Source organism: Antrostomus carolinensis, unplaced genomic scaffold (assembly GCF_000700745.2).
Source record: "Antrostomus carolinensis isolate BGI_N321 unplaced genomic scaffold, ASM70074v2 scaffold1635, whole genome shotgun sequence".
Taxonomy (NCBI): domain Eukaryota; kingdom Metazoa; phylum Chordata; class Aves; order Caprimulgiformes; family Caprimulgidae; genus Antrostomus; species Antrostomus carolinensis.
In genome coordinates, this window is record NW_010315572.1 from 29,747 (window position 1) to 44,309 (window position 14,563).

General features: G+C 37.8%; 1 protein-coding gene across 1 annotated transcript in view; it reads right to left on the reverse strand.

Moving 5' to 3' along the window:
* The window catches only part of LOC104524952 (histone-lysine N-methyltransferase 2C-like), a gene marked incomplete at its 3' end in the record, with an annotated part of 92,899 nt that overhangs the window by 28,744 nt on the left and 49,592 nt on the right, over positions 1-14,563 (reverse strand). Inside the window, 7 exon segments of the mRNA XM_010167981.1 lie at positions 1,730-1,942; positions 3,410-3,475; positions 9,014-9,123; positions 9,725-9,889; positions 10,653-10,834; positions 12,008-12,112; positions 12,294-12,395. Coding sequence (XP_010166283.1) covers positions 1,730-1,942; positions 3,410-3,475; positions 9,014-9,123; positions 9,725-9,889; positions 10,653-10,834; positions 12,008-12,112; positions 12,294-12,395 — 943 coding nt within the window.

A 14,563-nucleotide genomic window follows, 5' to 3' on the forward strand; every position in this document is an offset into this window, starting at 1 on the left:
ACAGCAGACGATCAAAAATGTGCGAATCAAACAATGGAACAATACTTGTATCAACAAGTTAACACAGAAACTGCACTGATGTTAAACTACCCAGTTATCTCAAGCACACTCTCTGTATCTAAAAAAAGCTTCTTATGACATTTAATCCGATTAACAACAAGGCAAAGTTGCATAAACAGAAAGCACTTTGGACTGGGGTGAGGTGGGGTGCCCGTGTTCCTCTCTGTAACAGACACCTGCATGACTAATGCAATGATTTTCACCCCTGCCATTTCAGTAAGCCTTTCCCCAGGCCACGGATTAACACCTATTCACCAAGACACTTTTCAGGACATACAGCCAGAGGATGGCAAAGAGAACAGGAGAATGCTATTGCACCATGTTGGCCGCTGCTTCTAGTGTTGAAGAGTGGGGCTGGCTGCTCCCACATATTTTTCCCACACCCATCTCTCACCTTCAGTCTCCCCTGACTGGAGCTGCTGTGCCTGCTCAGCTGTGAGGGAAGCAGATGAGACAAGTACTGGTGGTCCTCAGACACATGGATCTTTGCTCCAAGTCTAGACTTGTGGTAGAAGGAGCTCTCCTAGGGGCTTCTACCATTGACTGAAATCTCATCCCCATACACAGGGATGTGTTTAGGGAGGCAAGTGTCAGCCCAGGTCCCTTCACCTCTTGTCAGCCTTGGAGGCCACAACAATCACTGTTAAATCTTCTCCTCTCTCCATACTACCTGGATAGCCCATCCTGGAATCCAAATTCCTTCGGTAGGACTCTACATCTACTTGAACTAGAGCAACACCCAGAATTCATTTCCAAATTCAAATTCTGTCTTAAATTCCACTTTGGAGATGAGGACAAACAAAATGTTCAGTTTGCCTATGGAAATACAAGAAAATTATTTTTTTTCTCGGACTCTCAGGTAAGCCCACCTCATATCTTTCAGAAAAAATAAATACTCTCAGCAAAGAGCTTTGTACTCCACTTTCCCCTTTGTTTTAAACACCAGCTTTACAGTAACCTAGACGTTGCTTTGCTGAGCCAACACTACTGATTTCAGATGGTGTTAGCACTAAATTTGAAAGCCTCAAAATACACTTATACTCAGTGAGTGCACAATATTCCCACAACTAACCCGAGGATTAGACAAAAAGGCAACTCGTATTTCCAGTGTTCCCAGTCTTAGAAAGGTGAGTTTCCTACAGGATGGATGACCCATAAAAAGAACAACAAGAAAAATCCCTGAAATGGACAACAATGAGTACCTGAAGGGGGCCTACAAGAAAGCTGGGGAAGGACTTTTCATAAGGGCAGTTAATGACAAAACAAGGGGAAATGGGTTTAAACTGAAAGAGGGGAGGTTTAGATTAGTTATTAGGAAGAAATTCTCCACTGTGAGGGTGGTCAGACACTGGAACAGGTTGCCCAAGGAAGTTGTGGATGCCCCCTCCCTGGAAGTGTTCAAGGCCAGGCTGGATGAGGCTTTGAGCAACCTGGTCTAGTGGAAGATGTCCCTGCTGATGGCAGGGGGGGTTGGAACTAGATGATCTTTAAGGTCCCTTCCAACCCAAACCATTCTATGATTCTATAACTATTGTCCAAGAAATTTGCACAAAGCATTCTGTACAGAGCATAAGAGTGTCAGTATAATCAAAACTCCCAGGGATATCTGCAATATACACATGTACTGCAACACTCAAAGATACAAGACATGCCAAAAGTAGACTGCTACCTCTACTGTCATCCATCTCCCCATCTCTTGAGTGTTCTGACTGGGCATCTGGGGGTGTCTGAAGCACAGCCACACTGTTCTGATTTATAATCTTCAGTTTAAGCTTTGGTTTCGTCCGTTTTCTTCTCGGTACTGTAACAGTTAGGCTCTGTAACTGAGACATGCCGGATTCTGTCAAGCAGACTCCATCCTGGGTGTATGTCTTTGGTGGGTCTATAAAAGTTAAATGAATCATAACAGCAATATAAAACTCTCTTAATTTACAAGTCTTAGATTTTTAGGAATAGCACTTTCAAGAGTTAATAATCCACATGTATGGAGCCGATTCATGAGTGAGGAAATTGGTATAAATAAAGCAGAGCTATCTGATACTGTCTCACACATTACAGTTACAGCTTTATATTTTAGAGACTGATGTCAAATCCAGCAACAATCCATTATACTGCTCCAAAACAACTTGAATCAAGGACTCATTAGAAAGAACAATTTGATTATGGAAACTGGTGCCTTGCAAGATATTTCTGTATCCTCAACACTCACAGAAAACTGTGCAAGTCTTAGTTTAGGTCCTTGTGGCTTATCAGCCAAGGCCCTCATCCAGCCCTCAGCACTGGACCTTCACCTTATTAATGACCTTAAGCCTCCCAGAACTCTTGGTAACTGGGGTGAGTTTTTAGCCCTGTTTTATAGGCAGACAAAAAAGAAGTTATATCAAGTGAGCTGCTCAAGATCAAATTGGAAACTGTGGGTAGAAACCAAGTCTCTCAAGAACTGCAAGACTGCCTCCTCCTCAAGCTGTTACATGACAATTGAGTCTACCGACAAACTTAACATTCCTTAATTCCCCACGTAGAAGGGCACTGTCACCTGTGCTGGCATCCTGCAAGTGCAGGTTTGATAGCTTTCAGGGAATTACCAAATAATGAAGAGGTTGCAATGATGCTTCTGGTCTTTGGAGCCAATTAAATAATGATTTGATAACACAGTTTTTGAAAACATACAAACATCATAGCATTTGTTGCTTTTAACCAAAAAATCTTTTCTTATGTAACATCTCACATCTCAAAACACAGTTGGTTCTGAACACCATTCTTCCCTGATGACTGTTTTCTTATGTTGAACTAAAAAAGTGTTTGCTTTTAAAAAGAAAAAAATCACATATTCTTTTTCAGATTGAAGAACTGAGGGGAGAATCTTCTCTCAGAACTACATTTATGCAGGGAAAAAAATTCTGACATGATGGAAGCTGTCCTAACATGAATAAACACTATTAGGTACTATCATTATAAAAAGTGACCTGTGAGTAGGCTTCTCAAGATTATAAATTTCTAGCACAAACCAGATAAATACAGAAAAGTTGTGTCCTCCTACAGCTCTGTAAACATTTGTGTACATGCTTGACTCAGCCCCACTGTGTTATTACTGCTAATATTAAGGCAAGCAACTAAGTCTGCAGGATCAAAGCATAATTTAAAGCAATTATTGTAGTGCAGGTATGGCAGGCAAAAGAGAAGAAAGAAGAGAGAATGAGAAAAAAAAAATGAAAAGCATGCTGTGGTAACTGAAGGATAGTTAATGCTGTGTGTTATAAAATAATAGAAAAAGGAATTTTTGTCTCATGTAAAAATATACCCTTAAAATATGCTAAATGATCAAAGATTAAGTATTTACATTCTTTACCTAGTTCTTTTGATTTTGAAATAATCTGAGCTCCAACTGATGAATCACAACAGTCCAAAGAAGGCACTGAAAAATATAAGGAAAATAATTTCAACTTTTAAAAATGGTGACTTGATTTAAACTTAAACTCCCTAAATTATACTGTCAGCAACATTCACTAGCACCTTTAAAATAAAGTGCTTTTCAGTGCCACAGATGATGTGATTACAAAACAAGCCCAATACAAACTGAAGTTCTCCAACTTCCTAGAGCCAAGAATGGCACTGGAATGTCACTGAACTCGATGGTAAATGATCTCCTCCTACTGGACCAAGGAAAAATGAATACACTGGATCTACTGGATTGGAAAGTAACCCCTACACTAGTCATAATGTCCAGGTTTTGCTGATCTAAGCATGAAAAATAGGAGGGCTTTGTGAACTGGGTATCGACCACTGTTGTATTTCCCCAAGGAGGGGCAGGCACACCCCGACAGCTTTGCACACAAGATTCCAGCTGTGTCTATGCTGTCAGGTCTCTTATACAACATATATGAGAAACAAAATAAGGCTGATCTATCTGAGAACAGATGATATATGACAAGTTAGACAGGGTAATTCTTATTCAAGATAAGAATATCGATAAATGGAACAGCAGAAACTCAATTTAAAAACTACAGCCTGCGTGCTTCAGGGAAGCACTGGAATAGTGTGACTGAACACGTAACGATCAAAATGTCCTACAACACTAGGCTACTGCTGCTGTGGGTAGAAATGTTCTTCCCATCTGCCCTAATTACAATAACTGTAATCACACCTCACTAACCTGTTATGTGCAGACTAGACTTTTAATATTAGTAGTGACTTTATAGAGATTACGTAGACAGAGTAAGTAAAATGAAAATTAGAAGCTTCTATCTCGCAAACACTGAGAAGTAGAATCAGAAAACCTGTTAGTTTGGCATGGTTAGCAGTACCACATAGGCAAGTTTATCCGGGCTAAGACCCAGACAAACATCTGGAGTATTTACTTTGCATTTGCCACACAAAATGAGACTACTGAGGCAAAGCATGTGTGGGAAGTTCAGTGTTTCTCAGACACAACATACCACTGCACGTGTGCTGCTGCTGACCACCTCACACACAGTATGGGAGTCGGGGGCAAGACTATGGAAAGCACAAGAGCTTCCAAATAACACCCAAATTCTTTGCTAAATGTAATAATGAACATGAAATCTTCAGGATGCTTTCTAAGTGTATAAAAAAATTAAGGAAAGTGAAAGTCTGTCTTCAAAAACTATAGTCCTTGAAAACTTTTATGTAAGGTGTAACTAAACTATCTGATATAACCTACAGAAAACCAATAATCCATGCAATTAGTAGATGAAAGCAGCCTGTGAGAATTACTGAGAAACTGATACACAAGAGTGGATGGAAAAGACAAGGAAGAAATTAAATAGAAAATGAGATTCTGAAAGAGACACTGAGCTGGAGGGACATAGAAAAATATGGGACAAGCTACAGGATGGAAGATACCCAAAAGCACGGAACTGAAACAACACAAAATAGGCAGACTGTAAGAAATACTCAAAGTGGAATAAGACGTCATCTGTTCATTTAATTGGTTATAATTTACAAGATGTTTTAAGTCAGAGATAGCAATTACTGAATTGGAATCTAAGGTAAAGAAAAAAATCAGAAAGATAGCTGTGAATTGGAATTTGAAATCCTTATTTAAAAGTCAAACAACAGGGAGCTTTCTTCTGGTCCAGGTTAGATTGTGAACAATTTTAGTTTTGGAGACTAAATAGAGTTGAAATAGTCAAACAAACAAGCTGATAGTGACAGAGGTAAGACCTCCAGAGACCAACTCACAAAAGCTGCACAAACAAATAGTGTTTGAAGACAGTATCAAACAGACTTCCAGAAAAGGAGCTAATTAGAGTGCAGATTAAGGATTAAAATCAATAAAATGGATAACAGAGAAACACAGTTAGAGAAAGACTGATCCAGGGGAAAAAAATTAAAATTGGAAAAAAAAAAAAAAAAGTGCTTTCTGAGGCACTCAGCTTAAGTTTAACCAAAATTGTTAAACCTATTTGCAAAAGGGTTTAAACATGCTGAATATTGTATTTAGCAGCTGCAGCTGAAAACAAATAATTGCACAGAATACAATACAATGAGAAGAATTAAAGTTTCAAAGATAAAGGGGGCTGCCATTTGTAAGGCTGTAATAGAAAAGAACAATTATAGGAGAAAATGAAATCAGCATAAGGGACAGAGCAAAATGGTTGATGTAGAAACACACTAACAGAGCACTATCGGATGTCAGCATAACTGTGCATGAGGCAGGGGTTTCTTTGTCAATGCAGTAACTTACAAGAACATAAAAGTTGACATAATAAAGGTGCCAAATAACAAAAAAATTCAAAAGCTATTTCTTTAACATATAGTATTATGTTGCTTTTGTATCATGTATTTGTAAAGTGCACAGAATTAAGTTTCAGAATGAAGAAATATTTAATTCAGTTTCATTAATTGTACAACGAAGGCTCCCAGCCAAAATACGCGTATCCCTGGCAGTACTGAGCATCTCTGAATTAGTAAGTGATACAAACTCCTCACTGCCTCTGTGGGCATGCTTACTTGAGCCACAGGAGGAATACATGCCCACAGGCAGCTACCAGGAACTGTTACCAGATCAGTCCTAACTAGCTAAGGAAAATCAGGCAGAGCTGGTTCCTTTGCCTCCTGCAGAGAAAGCAAAACAGCACCGAGGGAAGAGAAGGCTGGAGTGTGTGGATGAGAGTAAGTGGGGAAGGGATGAAATTTGCGGATGGGACATATGACATACAAAGGCAAACGATAGAAAAGTAGAAGGGATGTGTAAATGGTTGAAAATTGCTTGTCTAGGAGCGAATGTAGATGAGAGATGCACGTGCCTCTCCTGAACGTGCAGGAATTACAGCACAGAGGATAAGCTGCTGCTGCCTAGAGCGGCTGCTAGTCCCCAGTCATGATCACATTCAAGAGATCTGAATTAGAAAAAACTTTCTACAAGGTACAGTAATATGCTGGGAATATCTGTTATAACTTGAGACCACACTAAAAGGAATCTGATGAAAAACTGATCAGAGATGATTATTTCAAAAGAATCTAGTAATGATGGTTTATCTTATACTATTTTTGAGCAAATCTTAACCACATTCTGGCTTTTGATATCTCTGTATGTTCAAAAGAAAAAAAATATTTATCTTTTATTTCTGTTTCCGGAAGAAGATGACTTTGTAAGATTATCAGATGTGTGTCTGACGTTCTTAAGATGAGATAGGAAAGAGCTCTTACAAATTTAAAAGTTTTCATTTTCTGAAGTGAGAAAAATGGAAGCTCTTTCTCAAAACCTACATGCTAGAAGTATTTACTCTTTACCAACAGTAAACCTGCAATGTATTGGCCATTTAGTAGATGGAGAAGCTCTTGCTTCTTCTACAGAGAAAGCAGTTAAAAAGCTTCTAATAACACTTGCAGCACATTAATATCCTCTGTGATACATTAAATAGAAAGGGCAAGAATCATCCCAATAAGAAAGCCACAATACGGTACATTTTAAGAAGCTTTCTACTGTTAACTAACATTTGTTTCTCTAAGTTCATCAAATGCTAGTTGTTCTCACCCTGAAACAAAAAAAAATTACAGAAAACTTTCAAAGGAATTGTAGAAGAATTAAGGAAAGACCAAAGTATTTAATATAAAAGTACATGCAAGTATTTCTATGAACATGCATCAAATGACATATTCAGACATGCAGCTGTGCACATGTTAAAGAGGTATTGTATTCTCTACACTGAGTCAAAACATGAAAGAATAAGGAGAGAAATTTTTCATATAAAAAAGGGTGGAAAAAACCTGCAAAGAAAGCTTGGGAACTCCCTAACAGGTCTTGCAGGACTGGTTCCTGTTCCTTGGAAGACACACCTTAGCAATACAACTTCATGACAGTGTGCAGGAAGGACTAACTCAGGGGCCAGCTTATGACTGGAAGTGAAACATCTCTGATACCATCTTGTGAAGTTGTTCTGTCTTGCATATTATGGGCTTTACTTATCTCTAAAAGGTAGCTCTGCCAGCTCAAAAGAGAAAGGAAGAGGCAGTATTTCTTACTTGGACCTTTTAGATTTAAGTGCCTAAAGCTTATAAAAATAAACAAAAAATCTGTGTTATATCTGCAAGTTTCTTGTTATACCCACTGACAAAACCTCTTTCTTTTTTAATTTGTGAAAGCAGATCTCAAAAATTAAGTGACTTGTAGAAATACATAAGCATAAGTCATTTTTATTTCTAATAGTGATAGAAATGTGATACTTGGAAGTGTTCCACAACCACGTGTACAACCTTTAGATACAAGGGAGTATATAAACCTCCAAGGTCACACCAGTAAGTTACAATCACTGCCATGTTGTTACGAGGACATGCCAGTGTAAAGGGACATCAGATGCTCTATCAAAATTTTCTTGGCAGACTTGTTGAACACATGCCTCATGGTATCTTCAGTCTTGATCAGGAAAGCCAACCTTACTGACAACTTCTTGGTGGATACGAGGATTTCTTGAAACATTTGCTTAGTTCTTGTACCTCCCTCCTACCATACTCTCATGATACCCCAATAAAGGGTTAATATGAACCCTTTAACACGCTATTAGGCTAAAAACGGGTAGAGGTGTCAATGTTCTGTTAAAGTAGCAGACTGAAGCAGAAACTCCCATGAGCTGACACGTAGAGAAAACAGACCTGGGATAGCAGCCTTATAGCAAGGCCATAAATCATTTAATAGGCCAATCTAATTGCCAACAGGCCACTCACAATAACATTAACCAGTACCATCCCACAGAACCAGATGCTGCAGCTGTGCTCAAAGAGAAAAACTGCAGAAACCTCAGCTCCCAAAGTACCACTGCTACAGAACTGTGTCAGACAGACTAACGAGGAAGTTGGTGTATATTCACTGGTAACATGTACGAGCAAAGTTCATCAGAAAGAACTCTACAATTTAAGTAATAAGAGTGGCAGCTCCCAAGCAAGAAAGTAAGGCAACGCTTTCAAAGACTGCAGCTAGGGAGGGAAGCACTGGTCTTAAATACTGGGAGAGCTGAGGGAGTGGCATTAATAAAACATAAGGGAGGAGGGGAAAAATGCTTATATGGACTGTTGTTACAGCTACTGCTGCTTCAGACAGCCGCAAAGTATTGAAACGCTTGTTTTTCTGCTTGGAATTGATATTCAGATTCTTCTGCAGTTAATAACTTTAGAGAACTGGGCTTTCTTCCTTCCACTTGACAAAGTGAGATGTCTTTTATCTTTTCAATACCAAATGTGTTTAGTAATTTACCCAAATTATCTTCAATAAATCTATCCAGAATTCCCTCTGCTAGGTTTTCTTTGGCCTTGCAGCCAGTCACTAGAAGGGTGCGAAAGAACCGAAGACACTTCCAGAAGGCTCTTAAAATAGACACAAAAATCTTGCTTCTAGCACAAGCCAAATCTCCACCAGAGAAAAGAACCATAACACATTCCCAAACCTATTTATTGCAGTGTGCAATCCTGCCATTGATTTCAATCATCTTCTTACCGTTTGTTGGTGGTATGTATGGCCTACAAATGGTACAGTCAAAACCCATATCAGCTATGTTTTCCACTTCCTCCTCTGTGTTTAAGTTCTGACAGATTGCATGCATCCATCTAGAAATTAAGTGGGGGAAAAAATACAATTTAAAGGAAATATGTGGTTTTAGGAGACCTAAATATCAGTATATGGTCCAAATAAAAGTGTAATACTTGTTTAGTTTAAATTCTTTTAGGGAGAAATGATGGAACAGGTTCTCTGTATATAGCATAACCTATGGTGGTGTGTATTAAATACTGTATATACAGTATCAGATTACCTATTTCCCTTCACAGGAAAGAAATGTCTATAAAACAGTGTCTCGGAAGCAAATACGTCTTGGTATTATAATTTTCTCCCTATATTGCAATAATCTTAACTACTTACTTCATACAATGTAATGTAGATTTAGCCTCGCAACAATAGTCTTGTGAAGTATACTAGTTTTATTTTTTCAGAGGCGGAAAACGAGCTACTGAGTGATTAATTAATTTGCCCAGAGTCATATAGTTAAATCTGTGGTACAACTAGGAATGAACTAATAAGAGACTTCTGAGACTGAATTCAGTGCTTTTTACCACAAGACCATTCCCTTCATCTTTACGTATCTACATTAGGGGAAAAAAAATAAAATAAGCCTTAAACAGGAAAAACCTGTAAAATATTAGAAGTCCTTACCGATCACATTGTCTACATTGAATTATAAGCTCTTCATCCCTGTAAGTGCGATAGCAGATTGGGCAGGTAGACAAACTTGCACAGGGAGCACACTGCGTGTAATTATTTTGCCATTCACATCTTAAACCTGGAGAAGTAGCTCCACAGTGTCTGCACCAAACACACCTGCAGAACAGACAAAGTGATCTATTACTTTCAGTTCACAGGAAGATTGTTTTGTGGTATTAAAACCCACCTACTTACAAGTGGGTGAGTAATTACAATTAAGATCAGTAACCACTGGGAAGGGGAACCCATTTCAGGTCAAGCAATATTTCAATTGAATGAAAAAGGTATTATTTAGATTTTGAACATTACCAACAATTTTTATACTTTTTAAAGAAAGTTGCTAAGTAAGAATTCTCTTTAATCTGCAAAAACAGGCAGATGGGTGTTTGTAGCAGCTCAACAGGTCAAAGGAGTTCCTGCTTCCAGTTGCCATTCACTTTGAGATATGGAGACTTAACCATGTGAGAGGTCTGTTCTGTCTGTGCTTCACCCAAGTAACACAAATGGTTTTCAGAGGGTTTTATTTTGAGAACAGTTTGGTGAAGCACACATTCATTTTTCCAACTGAACGTTGGAATGAATGTTCCAATGAAAGTAAATTGGATTTTTTTTGGCTAAGAGTTTCAACAGAAAAATTCTGTCCTTCTTTACTGACACGGTTTTTGGCATGAAGAAAAAGCACTAAGAGAAGAAAACAGTTTCCCTACTAAACTGATAATTGAATGAAACGAATCAAAAGTATTTTGTTTCCTTTGTTTAATATACCTGACAAATAGAACTAAAACATTATTACAGTTCAATTGACATTGCAAATATGAAGTGGCAAAAAGAAACAAAAGAGGCCAGTAGTCAATATTTCTGACCCCAGAACCAAACACACCATTTACACTTCCAGCCTCCCTTTGGAACTGTCTGCAGGGGTGGATCTAAGCAGTACGTGTGGTAGCTGATGTCGCAGTCATCACAGAGCAGCAGTCTTCCTGGATCTGTTGCCTTCCCACAGGCTTCACACACTGTGCACTCCAGGCACCTCCAACCTTTGCTCAGCACCACTTTAGTAATCTGCAAATGGCAAGGTGAAAATTATTTGAAAACTGCTCTATGAAGTGCGATCGTTGTATAAATTAAGGTCTGGCTAGTGGAGCACAGGATGCTCTTCTGTGCACACTACCCACATCACAAGCAGCTCTTTATCAATTAGACTTTCTGAAGCTTTAATAAATGGGAATGGATTAAACACAAAGAACCTGTAATTACTGACATCTGGTACTGTCCCAGAATATAATTTCTTTGGATAAACTAGCAAATCAAAGAATACACCCTGCACTGATCTACATGTAGGACAGCTTACTCCTCATAAGAGTAAAGGGATGGAGGACAGAAGGTCCTGTAGGGATGAGGGAGAACTCGTGCTGGTTTTTTCAGCTATGTAGTAAAGCCAGGATTCAGGTCACCACAAATCTTGTATCTTTCCTAAATTATCTGTGATAACCAGGTTTTAGTCACCTGAAGCAAACAACTAATTCATTGTAACTAATATATAATGTAAGAGTAGTATATGAACACAAAGCCAAACTATAGTTGCATGAAATATACATATGGCATTTTGTAAAGCATATTTAAAATAAAATTTTGTGATGTTTTTTAAAAAATACCACTTTTACATAGATGTACTTACATAATAAACAAGAAAGAGCGTATAGTGCATATATTGCAGTAAATAGCTTATTATGTGCTTGCTAAGTCATCTCATACCATTCAAATTTAATTTTCACACATTCTCTCCTAGACTAATGAATGTAAAATGTATTAATTAACCACTCCAACTGCTGTCAATTCTGACAGTCAACAGACAAATTGAATCAACTAAACCTTATGCCCCTAGTAAATGAAGATGCAATATAATTTTTTTCTTTGTTTTTAATTCTGTTCGTATTTAGATTTTAAGCTTATATCTCAAACTGTTATTTTAACCAACTGCTAGATAATCAGTGCTATTTATGTTGCAAAATTATAAGAAGGTTAATTTCTCTTGAGGCAATGCATACTATAAAATGACATTTAATTAAAGTCTTTCACAAGTCGCATACAAATAATGGTCACATTAGCTGATGAACATCTAACAAGTTAATGACTCCCCTAATTACCACAAAACCAAAGGCAGCATAGTGCTATTAAAGTATAATATTAAAATAGTGTAATCAAGTAATTTTTTTATATAACAAAAGCACTCACCTTAATACTGACACAGTATGGATGGTAACACTGACCACATTGCGAACAGGCAAGCAACCTGCCCTCAGCACCTTGGCCAAAACTCCCACAAACTACACACATATCCTGAAATGATAGTGAAGAGCAGATTTTCAACACACACCAGACACTAAATTCTGCAAACACATAACTGTAAAATCCAGCTAGCTTGCTCTGTAATTTAACTTGTAACAGCAACATTCATTTCCTTTTTTTCTAATTAAAAGGAGAAAACCAAAGTGAAAATACCGTTAACTATTATCCTAACCTGATGGAGAGTGAACTTGTCACTGTTAGAGAAGAGGACAACTGTATTATGCATCGAGTTTTCTTCCTCATCTTTGTTAGATGAAATATCCATAGTTGTGACCTGTTAAAAAACCACAAAACATAAATAGCAAGCACATCACATTTTCTAAGACATGAGACAAGATGAAACTTCTCTAAATATGTTAACTTTTTAATAGTATCAAAGAACACAAGCTTTGCAAATATTTATTCATACAGTATGAACTTTTATAAAAAGGTACCTTCATCAGAAATTACTATATTAATTCATATTTTCATATCAGTACAAGCATCATTCACTATTCAGTTTTACCAACACATTCTCTTCTTCTGTTTTGTTCTCCTTTACACATTACCCCAGAAGCACAGAACTGCCTGGATTGGAGAATACTTTTAAGACCATCAAGTCCAATCATTAACCTCACACTGACAAGTCCCCGACTAACCCATGTCCCTCAGCACTGTGTCTACACGACTCTTCAATCCCTCCAGGGATGGGGACTCCACCACTGCCCTGGGCAACCCCTTCCAATGCCTCAGAACCCTTTCAGCAAAGAAATTCTTCTTCACATCCAATCTCAACTGCCCTTGGCACAACTTGAGGCCATTTCCTCTTGTCCTGTCACTTGTTCCTTGGTTGAATAGACTGACAAAGGTCTACCCCATTGCACTTTAAAATGGAAATGGAAGGAAAGAGGTAGTGTAAGAAAAAAAAAATCACTAAGAATAAATTGTCATACTGTGACCAGCCTGCTCTGTTCCCTACATATAAAGACTGAAGTTCTCATTGAAAAGTTAATTGCAGCGACGTACTTTTGAGTATTAATTTAAAGAGCAACTGCAGAAATGTAATTTGTCCCATATTACATAAACTGTGGTTTAGCTCATGTTCCAAGTATGTCAGAGAAAGTAAGAGTTCTAAACTCACAAGAGTTACAAAACTCTCCATAAGCAGTTTCTTTATGAGCCTTATCTATCTTGCCCATAAAAACTTGCAATGAACTTCAAACAGCTGTTTCAATCTCAATCACTAAGTTCTTACTGTAGACAGTCATTCTCCTTTTGATCAAGAGATTGTTACTCTGATCTGCCTTTTATTAATTCAGTATATATGTGCACGTAATGCTTCTCAGGAAGAAAAACAAGAAAAAAAGACTTAACTGTGTTCTGACTTTCATGCTAAACTCGCTATGCAGAATTTGCTATTCATAATTTAAATTAACAGGCCTAACTATTTACCCTCTGAACCAGTAGCAGCCATGGAAGTTTGGAAGATAAGTGCACACAGTTCTATATAAAAGAACAAATGCATAATAGAGAAATGTAACTTTGTTTTACCAGCTCTTCTCATTTTATAAATGTGGATTATTTTAAATACAGTTTAAGTCTTACATAGACAGTTTTGTTTAAATAATAATTTAAATATTTTACAAATCCAAACATCACTCTAGAGACAAATGTAAATATCATTACAAGAGCTTCAGGAATCCTGATACACTGTTGCTGAAAATCAGTATTTACTGAGAAACAGCTAAAAAGGGGATATATTGTTAATGCATTTTAATTACTGTATAGTTGAGAGCACTGCAGCTGTAACTAACTAATTAACCAAAAAACACCTGAAACACCTCGATATGTTCAGGGAGAGCTCTTCCCCTGCACGTATATCCACAGGTTCCACAAAGTTCTTGGAATTGCTTGTACATACAGAATTTGAAGGGCTGAAATCACTGCAATTTTGATGCTTGCTTAATGCCAGCTATGACCCAGCTTGAGTTAACCTGTAGCTACCTTCTTCCTCATTCCCGAGATATACCAAGATATTTCCAAATTTGTGTAGCTGTCCGCTGGTCACAATCCCACGCTGAGTAAGAATCAGTTTGTGAAAAGGAGCTGAAAATATTCCAATTTCAAGTATTTATCTGGCAAAAGGCTGGTCTCTTGGTACTGCTGTCTTTGTCTACTCTATCACACGGCAGCCACATCTCTGCTCTAGAACTCTGAAGCTGCCATTTACTTGTCAAGTCAAAGGATCAAATTTCTATAGGAATTTGTGGACAGCAATGTCCATGTTGTATTTATAGCAATCTCCCTAACTCAATATCCTCTCTTCAGTTAAAAAAATTCTTCAGAGTTTGTTCTATAAACCCCATTTTCCTCTGAAGTATAAATATGTGCTTTGTAACACAGAATCATAGAATGGTTTGGGTGGGAAGGGACCTTTAAAGGTCCAACCCGCCTGTAGTGAGC